Source organism: Engraulis encrasicolus, chromosome 1, assembly GCF_034702125.1.
Source record: "Engraulis encrasicolus isolate BLACKSEA-1 chromosome 1, IST_EnEncr_1.0, whole genome shotgun sequence".
Lineage (NCBI taxonomy): Eukaryota > Metazoa > Chordata > Actinopteri > Clupeiformes > Engraulidae > Engraulis > Engraulis encrasicolus.
The window spans coordinates 28819283-28833721 of record NC_085857.1 but is presented as its reverse complement, the minus strand read 5'-3'; the positions used below and the strand labels follow the sequence as shown (position 1 = coordinate 28833721).

At 40.1% G+C, this 14439-nt stretch overlaps 1 protein-coding gene across 3 annotated transcripts in view; it reads left to right on the top strand.

The window, feature by feature from the left end:
* The window catches only part of LOC134449837 (zinc finger protein 2-like), a 148184-nt gene extending 133875 nt beyond the window's left edge, over nt 1-14309 (top strand). For 2 of the 3 annotated variants that reach the window (XM_063199963.1, XM_063199948.1), the window contains one exon: nt 11704-14309. In XM_063199963.1, coding sequence (XP_063056033.1) covers nt 11704-12995 — 1292 coding nt within the window. In that variant the 3' untranslated portion in view covers nt 12996-14309. Of the gene's footprint in view, nt 1-1004; nt 1401-1627; nt 1811-2076; nt 2139-2620; nt 2700-3606; nt 3944-11703 lie in introns of those variants that run through there. The other variant, XM_063199956.1, reaches the window with a different exon arrangement.
* The last annotated feature ends 130 nt before the right edge of the window (nt 14310-14439 follow it).

The following is a 14439-nucleotide window of genomic DNA, read 5'->3' as shown; positions in this document are numbered from 1 at the left end:
TATATATAAACATGATCTCATTTTTATATCAACCAATTAACTGTTAAGTGTTGTCCTTTGTTTTGTTTTTAGTCTTCTTCAACATTTGCTTCCTTTTATTGCCCCCGTCCCATTTCTTTTGAGGCATGTTATTTTTTCATATTGATGAGTACGCCCCAAAACAATATTTTTTTTGTCAGTTTAGACCACTGATATGTTTTCTTTGAACTCCTCTCCATATAATGTAAGAATCAGATGTTTTGAAAATGACAGTAGGCCATATTGTTATTATTCACAATATACCTTGGGTCCCAACTTCTATGGAGTTGTTTGTATAAACTACTGACAACATTACCTCCGAATCTTGAATTAAAATATTGTCATTTAGAGCATTTATTTGCAGAACGGTATAAATGATCAAAATAACACAAAAAATGCAATGTTTTCAGACCTCAAAAAACATCCAAGGAAATCAAGATATTCACTTTAAAAGAAATAATAGTAATGTTTTAACGAAGAGTCTTCAGACTGAAACCAATATTTGGTAGAATAACCCTGGATTTTAATCGTAGCTGTTATGCATCTTGGCATGCTCTCCACTCATCTTTCACATCGTTTTTTGATTGATTTAATTCCACCCCAGGTGCAAAGATTCAAGTTGCTGAGTTTTGTTTGATGGCTTGTGACCAGCTCTTTTCCTTCTGATCACATTTCATGGGGGTTCCATGGGACTCAGGCCTGGAGATTGGGCTGGCCATGACAGGGTATTGATCTGGTGGTCCTCCATCTACACCTTGACCAAGCTCTGCTGCGTGGCATGATGCATTATCCTGCTGATAAAAACAGTCCTCTGAGTTCAGGGGCATTGACCCTTATTGATTATTGATTTATGATTACAATAATAATGATACTTATTATTATTGTTGTTATTATATTATTATTATTATTATTATTAGGTTCATCATTGTTGGTGGTTTTAAAAATGTTGACATTTCAATTAGGGCCTATCTATAACACTTGGATTGTTGGTTTAGAAAGTGAGCACATAGGCACATAGGCCCTATCATTATTCATAACAAATGTATGAACGTTATCGTGATGCATAGCCTAGGCCTACAACAAATGTTGCACTCCACCCCGCACGAGGGCAGCAGTTAGCATACTTGGCTTCTTCGCCATTATACCATTGCATGTGTTTTACACAGGATGCAATTGTTTTGAAACGTTTTAAGCTCTGACTAGGCTTTATACAGTATATTCTCTTCTGAAAACAACAACACAACTCGTTTCATTATGTCCACCTAAATGTTGCGTCTTAAACATTTGATAGTCATTCACGGAAGAGCTCGGGAAATTGCTGGTAGTACGATAGGCAGTAGTGCAGAAAGCTGTTGTGTGGTCGTGGATAGTCCATAAGCATGGTAAGTTTTTGGGTTCTGAAAAGGAAACCCTGTACATAATCAATATAGGATTCCTCCGGGAACAGTTATAGTTTGCATACCATGGACCATGGCATACGTGTGCAACTCGTTTCGAACAGTTCATGTCGTGAAGCTTTGGCTACAGAACAGTAACATGTAACCCTTTAAACAGCCACACATAGCCTATGAGTACTTTTCAAGAATGAATAATGATGATTTTCTTACAGGATTCAGAATATAGTAGGCCTACGCGGATGTTGAAGTCAAGGTTACGGGGGAAAGACGTTCAGATTCAGCAGTTATTTAAGTATGAAGAACAAGTGTGCCAATGCCAGACTCTGAGACTGCAGGTAGAAAATCTCCAGAAGAGACTTGAGGACAAGGGCAACAAACTCTCTCAGGCGAACAAGGTGAGACCGTATTATAAATGGCTTATGAACGCATTTACCTCAACGTTTTGGTGCACATACAGTTTGCCTCTCAAAATGGAATATAATTGTATAACAGCCTTTATTATATGAATTCAGGTAAATTGGACCACTTTTTCCATTCACTAATATGCAAAAAAAGTGGCCCAATTTACCTGAATTCACCCCATTTTCCAAATTGGCCCTTGCCAGTGATGTTCTGAGCAGCAGTTCTGATCCTTCCTGTCCCGTCTCTTCGCCCCCAACAGGTGATCAGAGCACTGAGGGATGAGGTGCAGACACTGCAGCAACAGCTGGAGCAGCACAGACGGTCAGTAGGCTACAGACACTCAACCCTCTTCGCATCCACCTTCCACAGTCAAACATGCCTTTGTGTGTGTGATGAAGATGAAGTACTATTGCAGATTGCTCACTATGTGGAGTATTACAGTTACCTTTACTAATTCAACAGTCCAGCTTGTGAACATCCAATGCAATTCACTACATAACTTGCCTTGCTTTTTGATTTAATAGAATAAGTTACTGTTATAGTTTAGATGAGCTCTTGCTTGCGCAAGACACAGAGATACCCTGTGTTCTCACGGCTGCTCACTCCACCTACGGCCCTGGTGAAGAACCTTGCTAATATGAAACCGCACCCAACAAGTTCCATCACCCTGCTATGCATACTGTATGTAAATGATAACGGCCGATGAGGTGTCCCGATATCAAGGGACTCTGCCATGTAACAAACGGCGTATTAGTTAGTGCATCCTGACATTCCACCTGCTGTTGTTGTGACACCTTCTACAGGACGAACCAAGATGACAACGCAATTGGACAGAGACGTCAGCAAGGTCGGCGTGCTAGAGGAAAGGACATCACTGCATTGGTAAGCTGTAGAGACTGGAATTTAATGAAGTATCATTTTAGTTAATAGCATAAGTAGCCTAATAATCAGGTTTCTAAATTGATTGTTTTTTTTTTTTTTAATCACCAGTAATATTATTAGTAGATGTTGACAGATACATTCAACTTTGTGCAACGTTTGTCAGCGAGAACTGGCCCTCACAGCGTGCATGGTGTTAAGCACAGCACATCAAAAGTCGACCCCAGATTTGCACCATTTGCACTCACACTAGTCTGATTTGCGTAGCACAATATCACATGTGAGGTGTTGGGGAACAGGTGGGGAGGGGGAGTTAATATGGGGTGCGTTGCAAACGTTAAAAAAATTATACTTTTAGGGGCTTTTACGCCTTTATTGAGTAGGACAATTTGAGATGGAGTGAGGAAGCGAGTGGGAGAGAGATGGGGGAGGATCGGCAAACCCGGGTCGCCGATGTAGCAGACAATTGACCTACCGTTACAGCCACGGTATGGGCAGTATTGCAAACTTTTTAGGTGTGTGGGACAATGGATGCATCAATGGGGAAAAGGAACTGCAGGATTTTTGAGGCCCGTCTGCAATCATATTAACCCAGCGAGAGTTTGACATCATGATACACGTTGCGTCTTCTCTACAGCATGACTGAAATTTGGTAATTCGGACTAAATTTCTAACCATCATGCAACATGTCCAGTCCAGAATGCATTGCTGTCTGAATGCAGTTGTAGACGTGGTGCAAAGTTGAATGTACCTACTTTGATGTGCCAAACATAAACTCACCACCAGTCAGTGGTGACGAAGTTGTGTTTTCTACCAGCCCAACTGAGTTTTCACTTGACGCAAAAAAGGATTTTAAGTGAATGTACTCCTCATTTGAACGTAATGCAACTGTTCTGTCTCAACATTTCAGGGTTGTGAGATCCCACCAAACGTCTTCCTGTCCTGCACGTCTGGGGACGACCCAGCAGACACGCCGACATCGCCACAGGAATTGACATCACCACAGGAACTGGAGGACGACTCTGCAGATTTTCCAGCGTCTCCTGCTGCTGAGGATGATGATTATGCACTGACATCACCACTGCAACTGAAACTGCCTGAACTGTCAGTGAAGCTAATAGACTGCCGTGAACTGCTGGGGCCTGACGGAGTTTTTAGTATTCAACCTGTAGAGGACATCAGCGATGACGATTACAATGACGGCTACAAAGGCTATCAGGATGACGACAGTGACTTTGACCCAAAAGGTAAACTTGATTCAGTTACAAATGCGCTAGTTTTTGTGTGTATTGTGGCTCTTTGTACTCTTCTCTAGAACTAACGGAATTTCCATTTCAATTTCTGTTTTTACCTGACATCTTTTGAGTTTGAGACTAAAATATGAATATGAGACAAGCGTTCAGAATGTCAGCATTTATTTCCTGGTAAAATAATGTTTGATACGTGAAAATTGTCCGTAGCCTACATACCACCCACCCAGTGTTAAATAAGAATCTGAAGTCCATTTAAATTTTCAGATACGGTGCAGGTCCATTCTTTCACCATACATACCAGGGCTTGACACTGGCACCTGCCAATCAGCTAGATCAAGTCGGTTTTATCAAGTCAAGTCAAGTCGGTTTTCTTTACCTGCACCAGCATGCTACAATGCTACACGGATCCATTGACTTTCACTAGCTTAGCGACATATTCCCTCTTTTATCTTGTCTTAAAGCAAGACAACGCTTAACATGAAAAATAAGACACTTTACCACCAGGGCTCTAAATTAACTTTTTCCACCACCAGCCAATTTGGCTAGTAGACATTTTTTCTTACCAGCCAAACAGAAGTTCAACTAGCCATTTTTTAATCTTGCCAAAATAGGCTATATGCATTAGGCTAGTTGTGTTTTTTTTATATTATTATTATTATTATTATTATTATTATTATGGTCATTTTATTCAAATTTACACAACACATAAACACTATAGGCCTACATACTAGGTCTGTAATAAGCACATTATACTTTTTAAACTGCTTTATTTTTACCTTATTTTTACCTCTGAAAACAATGAATCACATCACACAAGCCACACACACAACAGACCTTTAAACACAACACTACAAAACCTCACACTCAAAGGAAGGAGAAGAGATGAGAGGAAACGAAGAGGAGGAGAGGAGAGGTCCACACACACACACACACGTTGTGCAATAAATGGATATGATGTCGTGTGTGCCTATTGTGTGTTTATGTGGCCTACAGTATGATGCTATAGGCACCATTATTTCCTCCAGGAGCTCTTCTCTACCATGCGCAACAAAATAACAAGAAGCCTACGCTGTGTTTAACTAAAAGCAAATAATATCACGGAAAAGTTCGCTTCCTTTGTTACTTCCATAGCGTACGTAGCGCACGTAGCCTTCTCGCACGGGCATAATGTCTGCCCTTCTTTCCGCTGGCGTGGGATTTCCAACTTAGTTGCGCCAGGATTTAAAACATTTCAGACGACAACTGACAGCTACGCTCACACTACTCTGACAGTCCGTTCTCCTCCTCTGCCCTTGTCGCAATTTCGTTCCACAACACTCCAGTTATTGAAACTCTTCGGTCAGGTCCTCGCAGCTTAAAAAGGCAGCCTGTTAGAGCAAGGTGTGTCGGTGTCGGTGAATGCTAATAGTAACAGTAGGCCTAATAGTGACGTTAAAAGTGGTGGAGCGAAAGCGACAGGAGCAGGGGAGAGTTGGCTGTCAAAATAGTGTGAGCGCACAAGAGCTCTGAAATGCTTTTCTCTCCTGGCGCGCGCAACAGCAGCATGGAGCGGCTGCTGCTTCGGAAAGCTGACGGTGGGGTGGGGTCATGACGGGAGTGTTTATGGGTAATGTAGGAAATCTCGCCGTATCGTTGTCATAGGCCTACCAGCGGCCGTTTACCGTTCACAATTTACTGTAGGCTACTCGGGCGCTACTAGCCAAATGGGCGGGTAGGCATTTTTTTCTACCGGCCAAAATTAATTTTCACCCGTGTTTGGCGTGTTGGCGTGTGTTAATTTAGAGCCCTGTATACCACCTTTCTAAACCCCAGCCAGCGATTTTAACTGTATTAAGCCCCAAAATAGTGGCAAACCCCCTTTAAAGGTACACTGTGCAGGAAATGGTCAAAAAGGGTACTGCAACTATGCTGCTCATTGAAACTGGGCTGCCTATTGCCAAATTTGATCTTTTCATGAAAGTTAACTAAGTAATAAACTAATATTTTCTAGCATGGCCTAAATACAGTCAATTTTTAAGCTATAAATGGCTATTTCTTGAAATTCAAAATGGCCGACCATGGAGAAGATCCCCCTTTTCATGTAAGAAAAGTGCATTTTTTTCTGTCATAATGAATACTTAGAATTTTATGGTGATGGTAAGTATTCATGAAAAAGGTAACATTAGTGAATGGGTTGCATGGATTCTGGAAATAAACAACTAAAAATCTCACACATTGTCCCTTTAAAGACTGGCTCCTAACCAGTCAGTACCTCAGTTTTTGGAGAATGCTGTGGAAGTTTAAGGTGACTATTAACCTCTTAATATGTCTTCATATTGCAATGTTTCTGTCACGCAATGCTTAGGTTCATGTTATAGTGTCCTGTGGTGTGACTGCTCTTATAGAAGGAAAAAAGGGTTTTTTTTAAAATAAATGAAAACGCATATTAAGCTTAAACACAATATCATTATCAAGATAGCATGAGCTCAGATGTCAGTCATGTATACAAAAGGATTAAAATGGCCATAATGCAGTGAATTTCCTGTGGTGCAACTTAATTTTCCTGTGGTGTGACATGCCTATGCAATGTGTTGATGCAGGACACATTTTCCCAAAAATGACAAAAAAATTAGGCAAAATTCCACGGACCACTAAGTGCTTTATTTTTTTATTTTTTCCCCCATAATTTTTTCAGGAATTGGAATAACTTTTTTTTTTTTTTTTAAATTGTGTTACGCCCTTAAACGTCAACCACACACACACACGCACGCACACACACACACGGTTGATGCAGGACACATTTTCCCAAAAATGGCAAAAATTAAGCGAAATTCCACGAACCACTAAGTGCTTTATATTTTTCTATTTTTTTCCCGATTTTTTTCAGGAATTGGAATAACTTCTTTTTTTTTAAAGTGTGTTACGCCCTTAAACGTCAACCACACACACGCACACACACGCACACACACACACGGTTGATGCAGGACACATTTTCCCAAAAATGGCAAATATTAGGCGAAATTCCACGAACCACTAAATGCTTTATTTTTTTCTATTTTTTTCCGATTTTTTTCCATCATTTTTTTCAGGAATTGGAAAAACTTTTTTTTTTTTTTTTTTGCGCTACACCCTTGAACGTCAACTACCCATATATTAAGAAGAGGTATTGTTGTGCAGTTCCAGTTATGTCCTATTTTGACGATTCTGACTTATTGATCGTAGCATTGTGAAATAATAATAAATATAAAGTAAGCAATTGTATGTGCAATATTTACAACTAGTTGGTAGGTAGCTAATTTTCCAGTACATTCAAGTTACAGGCATGAAGCGGCTGCAATACAGTGAGGAGTATAAGTATTTGATCCCTTGCTGATTTTGTTGGTTTGCCCACTAATAAGGACATGATCATTCTATAATATTAATGATAAAATGTATTCTAATATAGAGAGACAGAATATCAAAAAGAAAGTCCAGAAAATTACTTTGAAGAATATATTTTAATTGATTTGTATTCCATTGAGGAAAACTAGAATGGGCACTCGGTAGAGCGCAAACCTTCGCCTACGCCACTTATTTTTTTCTGGCCATCTTCAGAGTGTGGGGTGTAACATTCTCCAAATTTTGGTGTTAGTTTCATTTAAATCGGACCGGAATATCGTAATATTACATATTTGGCCCAGTCTTGACCTCTTATTCAATTCCGCATGCACACGTTGTTCTGGCATATAGTTCTTGGCAAAGAAAAACGTTTTTGACCTTGAACTTTGACCCGATCACTCCCAAAATGTAATCGATTGTTCCTTGGGTCATGACCAATCATCCCAGTAAATTTCATATAAATCGGCTCAATGTACGTTTTTGACCTTTTCGTGACCTTGACCTTTGACCTTTGACCCAATCACTCCCAAAAAGTAATCGATTGTTCCTTGGGTCATGACCAATCATCCCACTAAATTTCATAAAAATCGGCTCAATTTAAGTTTTTGACCTTGACTTTGACCTTTGACCCAATCACTCCCAAAAACGAATCGATTGTTCCTTGGGTCATGACCAATCATCCCACTAAATTTCATAAAAATCGGCTCAGTTCTGTCTGAGTTATACGAAGTACAAACTAGGGATGTTAACCAGTAACCGGTTAACCGGTAATCGACCGGTTCAACTTTAACCGGTTAAAATTTTCTGCTATCGGTTAACCAGATGTAATAATATTAATAATTATAATAATAATTTCCTCCCAAAAAACAATAATTTTGAGATTTTAGTATGATAATTCAGCATTTTCCATCTGGCAACAATGGCTGGACATGGCAGGTCATGTCTGCGCAGCAAAAAAAAAGCTTATGTGAAAAATAAAAATGAAAAAAATCAGTGCTGTGCATATCAGGCACGCAGACGTTTTAAAATTTAAGATTACCGGTTAACCACCGGTTAATGAGTCTCGGTAACCGGTTAAGAGTGTTTTCAATTTTCGCCATCCCTAGTACAAACAAACAAACAAACAAACATATTAACAAATAAATAAAAATACACAGCGGTCAAAACATAACCTTCGCCCTTCGCCGACTTTGTCTTGGCGAAGGTAATAATAAGTATTTGACCCCTCAAGTCAAATAAGACGAAATTACTTGGTGGCAAAGCCCTGGTTTTCTCATACAGAGGTCAGATGTTTCTTTCAGTTAATGACAATGTTTGTGGATATATTAGAAAGGATTTTTGTCCGCTTTTCTTTGCAGATCATCTCTAAATCACTTAAGTTGTATGACTGTAGCTTGCCAAATGGGAGCTTCTGTTCCCTTCACAGGATTAGTATAGGGTTAATGTTTGGAAACTGTCTAGGCCACTTCATGACCTTAATATGCTTCTGCTTGAGCTACTCCTTCGTTGCTTGGGCTGTATGTTATGGATTATTATCATATTGGGAGGCCAATCCATGACCCACCTTCAGTCTAGTGGTGGTGGGAAAGAGGTTGGCATGCAGCATTGTACGTTTACATGTCTCCTTCCATCCATTTCTTGACGATGTGAAGTTGTCCTGTGTCTTGGCCAGACAAACAACCTCAAAACAAAATGTTACCACTTTCATTTATGATGTTGGAGAAGGTGTTGTTCTTGGGATCATAGGCAGCATTTCTCTTCTTCCAAACACATTGAGTTGTGTTAATGCCAAACAGTTTGATTTTGGTGTCATCAGATTCCAGCACCTCCCAATCGTATCCTAATCCAGTTTGATGTTCATTGGCAAACCTCAGGTGAGCCTGAATAGGTTCCTTCTGAAGCCGGGGTACCATACATGCACTGCAAGATTTTAATCCGCTGTGGTATCAAGTGTTTCCAATAGTTTTCTTAGTGATTGAGGTCCCAGCTGCCTTGAGATCATTTCCTAGCTCCTCCCATACAGTTTTAAGGTGCTTTATCTCCTTTTTTTCTGGTTATTAAATTCCCACACGGTCAAATCTTGTATGGAACCAGAGACAGGCCTCAGATTGATGATTGATGATCATTTTGTATGTCCTAAAATTGGGAAGAAATGAACCAACAGTTTGCTCTTTAATATCCAGGAGCCCATTTCAGCCTTGTTGAGTTCTAAAATCTTGTCCCTGACATCCTGCATTTGACGGCTTTTTGTTCTGTCCCATGTTGGCGAGTTTAGTTTGATTGATTGACTGATTTTATGGACTGATTCTGCAGATTCAATGTGTCTTTTGTGCAGGTTACTATTAACAGGTGTGTTCAATTCAGATGACAAGTTGATTGAAAGTGCCATTTGATCTGCGGGATCAGAACTCTTAATGGTTGGCAGGGGATCAAATACTTATTTCCCTCAATTAGATATAAATAAATTATTATATATTCTTAAGAGTTAATTTCTGGATTTTCTTTTTGATATTCTGTCTCTCCATATTAGAATACATATCATTAACATTAAAGACTGATCATGTCTTTATTAGTGGGCAAACCAACAAAATTAGCAAGGGATCAAATACTTATTCTCCTCACTGTATGTGTGTGTGTGCATGAGTGTCTGCTTTTGAGTTAGTTGTGTGTGTGTAATTACTAAAATTAATATATTAATTTTCGTGGTGCATTCACGTTATTGCCCGCCTTTCGTAAAGTCTTCACGAAAATAATAGATTAATTTTCACGCTGCCTATTCACTTGAATTGCCCGACTGTTGCCTAGCGACCCACTAGTTTGATGCCCTTTCGGTAGCCTACCGTCACATGGTAATCAAACATTTCCAACAAGCAATTTAAGGTTAGGTTTAGGGTCAAGGTTAGGGCTAAGGTTAGGGTTAAGGTTAGGATTAGGGTTAGGTTTAGGGTTAAGTAGGGTTAAGGTTAGGGTTAGGTTTAGGTTTAGGGGACATAAGGCGTAAGTACCGAAAGGGCGTCGAATTCTTGAGTCCCGAGTGTATCAGCAGTGTTCTGTCAGCACCCCCTCCCCGCCCCTGCAGTCGTTTGGATAACCATAGCAGCAGTGGGGCAATTCAAGTGAATAGGCAGCGTGAAAATTAATCTATTATTTTCGTGAAGACTTTACGAGAGGCGGGCAATAACGTGAATGCACCACAAAAATTAATATATTATTTTCGTGAAGACTTTACGAAAGGCGTGAGATGGGGCTCGTGTGTGTGTGTGTGTGTGTGTGTGTGTGTGTGTGTGTGTGTATGTATGTGTGTGCTGGTTAAACTGGGCTGTGGCTGGTAATCATGTCATATTACTAGCACATTTGGCACGTTACTTATTCCTTGGTATGACATATCAGAGCAGCCTATATGCTGTTGTTTGCCCCTTGTGTATTAATTCTTTGTGCGGACATAAGTTCAAGAAAAAGCTCTGTTACATAGTTTCTATTTTTTATTTCCATGTAGAAAGCCATCTGCTGAGATTAGATGTACAGTGTGTCATGATTTTTTTTTTGTAATTGTGGCATGTAGAAAGACTGAATGGCTATTGGCTCGGGAAAACCACAAGCCACAGTGGCTGGTGTGTGAAAAAGTTGATGTCAATCTCTGATGCATACCTAGGCCTTTCCATGATGACAGCCTTGCTGTTCCAATACTTTTAGAGGGGACTGTATTTGTTTGACTATTTTTTTTTTAGCATTTTTTCCTGTGAGAGTGTGTGTGGTAGCTGATTACATAGCTATAACATGAAAACTGTTCTTAAGTGACTGGCTTTTGGCTTGAGGCCGGTGTCATTGCCCATAGACTAGGGCAAAATATTCCAGGAGACAGACGTACAGTACACTGGTAATCAGTAGGGCTGTAACGATATTGTATCGAATCGAGAAATCGTGATACGCAGAGTCACGATACTGTATCGTGATGCAAGAAGGCAGTATTGTGATACGCCCTTTCAAAGTTCTGTTACCATTCAGTCCAGAAAACAACCACTTGACATAATGTGATGGTGCTCCCAAGCTTCATCATACATTTTAAAAAAATATTATATTTTAAAAATCGTGGGGTGTATCAAACCGTAGGTCAAACATCGTGACACGAACCGAATCGTGCATTGAGTGTATCGTTACAGCCCTACCATAGACCCAGTCGGCACCTCTGGCCCGCACTTGAAGCGGCGTGCTTTCCCCTCCGTATCCTCCACCCGCTGGTCGTGCGGCGCTCATCATTTCCAGTCATTACAGAAGAACCGTTTGATAAGCCACTACATGCAGCGGGTGGAGCATACGGAGGGGAGTGTCGACTAAGTGTATTATAATGTCATCTAATAATAAAAGATTTTGTCTGTTTTTTTTTCTTTAATTCTCAGATCCTAGCTTTGATAAGCCTGCACCTGCGAGGGAACAGAAGAGGCCGAGCAGAGGAATCAGAAGAGTCAAGGAAGCCAAGTCCAAAGAGTATCACTATGACAAACGTGCCGCTGCGTGTGAAAACGCATCTGCTGAATCTCCACATGAAAGTGCGTCCACCGACTCGCCCAACACTGAGAGTCAACAGGAAAAGGACGAAGACTCGATGTCTCAAAAGCCCTCTGCAGAGTGTGACGTCTGTGGCAAGATTCTTTCTACTAAAACATGTCTCAAAGTTCACAAAAGACTGCACACAGGTGAAATGCCATACGCCTGCAAAGTTTGCGACAAAACTTTCAGGCAGTTAGGTGGACTCATTGCACACCGCAAACACCATCCACAGTTGATGGGCGAACAGCCTATGAAAGTAAAAAAAAACAAGGACATAGTGCAGAAGTGCTCCGATTGCCACAAGGAATTCTCCTCTTCATCAAAATTAAAGAGACATGTTAAAACAGTACATTCAGGAGAGAAACCATTTGTTTGTAGCCAGTGCCCCAAGAGATTCAGTAGTAAATCGAATCGGAGAATTCATGAAATTGTCCATACAGACGAGAAGCCTTTCGGGTGTTCGGTGTGTGGGAACACATTCAAAACGAAACTTACCCTTAAAGTTCACGAGTCGACGCACTCTGATCTGAAGCCATTTACCTGCACGTACTGCAACAAGGCTTTTAGACAGAATTGCCAGCTAAAGATACACATAAGAAGACATGAGGGAGACAAGCGTCATAAGTGTTCACTCTGCGACGCCAGTTTCGTCAAAAAATGTGGTCTTGTAAAACACCTACGTCGACACACTGGCGAGAAGCCTTACCTTTGCTCTTTTTGTGGTAAGACTTTCAGTCACCCTAACATACTGAGGACCCACCAGATAGTTCACACTGGAGAAAAACCTCACCAGTGTTCCGTCTGTGGGGAGAAATTCAAATACTTGCAGCAGTTGCAGGGGCATGAGAAGAAAGTACACAATATATTTTCCCATGAGTGTCGAGAGTGTGGGAAGAGCTTTAAATCAGATCGAGCACTGAAAAAACATGACTGTTTTAAGGGTCCAACTAGCACTCCAGTAAATAACGACAAGGGGGTTGAAGCAGCGAAGTGCATTGAGGGGGTTGAAGCAGCAAAGTGCATTGAGGGGGTGGAAGCAGCGAAGTGCATTGAGGGGGTGGAAGTAGCACAAAACATTGAGGCGATTGAAGCAGCGAGGTACATCCCAGACATGGAGATGTATGATGAAGAAATGACCTGAAGTAATTGCTTCAACACTAGGGCTGTAACGATATTGTATCGAATCGAGAAATCGTGATACACAGAGTCACAATACTGTATCGTGCTGTTTAAATTTTTGTCATCCATTAGTCCAGAAAGCAGCCATGTAATACAATGTGATAGCGCTTCCAAGGTTCAAATGAGATACCTTTCAGAAATCGTGGTGTGTATCGAACCGCAGGTCAAAAATCATGCTACGAACCAAATCGTGTGTTGAGTGTCATCATAGCCCTATTTAGCCTTCCCCCTGTATGTCTCCACTCGAATAGTGTGGAAAGGGCAGACTGGCATCACGCAAAGGCATTTGTATTTCATGGTAGCGCATTCCTTGTTGTGATGCAATGACTCTGCATGTTACGTCATGCTATACAGCGTTGCAAAAGAAAAAAGCATTTTTGTCACATGAACATGCTCGCTAGGGTGCATCAAACGTCCCAACGTTTCAAAATCCTACTCTGCTTTTGCAAAAAGCACAACACCTTTGTAAAATCTTAAGAGATTTTGGTTAATGGTGGCACAATATTTTGAATGGCACACAATTGGAATAGTGTAATAAAATCAACATTTTCTTCAGAAAAATTGAAATTCTGAAGAAAAATGTTTTTTATTACAATATTCTAATATGAATTCCTCAATTCTTGTTTTTTTTGGAGCTGGAAGGCCAAAATATGTAAAAATAAACAAATGGATGATTGAAGTAGTTCAAAATGCAGGCAATGCATCTATACAATCCATGAAAGTTAAACATTATTGATGAAATTATGGAAATAAACCAACTTTTTCATGATATTCTAATTATATGGCCAGAATCTGTACATGTACTGTAGAAGATGTTTTTGCATTGATCATCGGGAGTTAGTCAGAGGAAAAATGGAAGTGCATAATGGGTAGCAATGAACTGAAGAGTAGAGATCATTTTGTTCCTGACAGAAATTATTATTTGTACATATGTATTATAATAGTCTGCATGATATGTTATATATTGTCTTGTTTTCTATTTTTCTGTTTTGTTTATTTGGGGTTATTCCCGCATGTGACGTTACTGGTTCTCACGCAGATGTGATGAAAATATACGAGGGTCTGCGTGAGAATAAGGCTAATGTGTTGTAACATTGTCATTTTGGTCACACTGACTAATTACCTGTAATATACACCCGTCTCCAAAAGAGTTGTTGCCTATCCATCTGTTTGGAATAACATCTAATAACCTGACTTTCAATTCATCACTTGGCTTCAGAAGTCACTCATATGAAAGCTACAACCCTCCCGAATGAAAATGTATGTACAAAAATAAATTTCATGCACCAAAGACAGATTGACCCTTTATTGAACACAGACAGGGCAGACATTCATGACAAAAGTTTTGTCGCCTAATCGAACATAATGTGAAAATGAGCAGATAAGTCACTTCAAAACACTTCAAA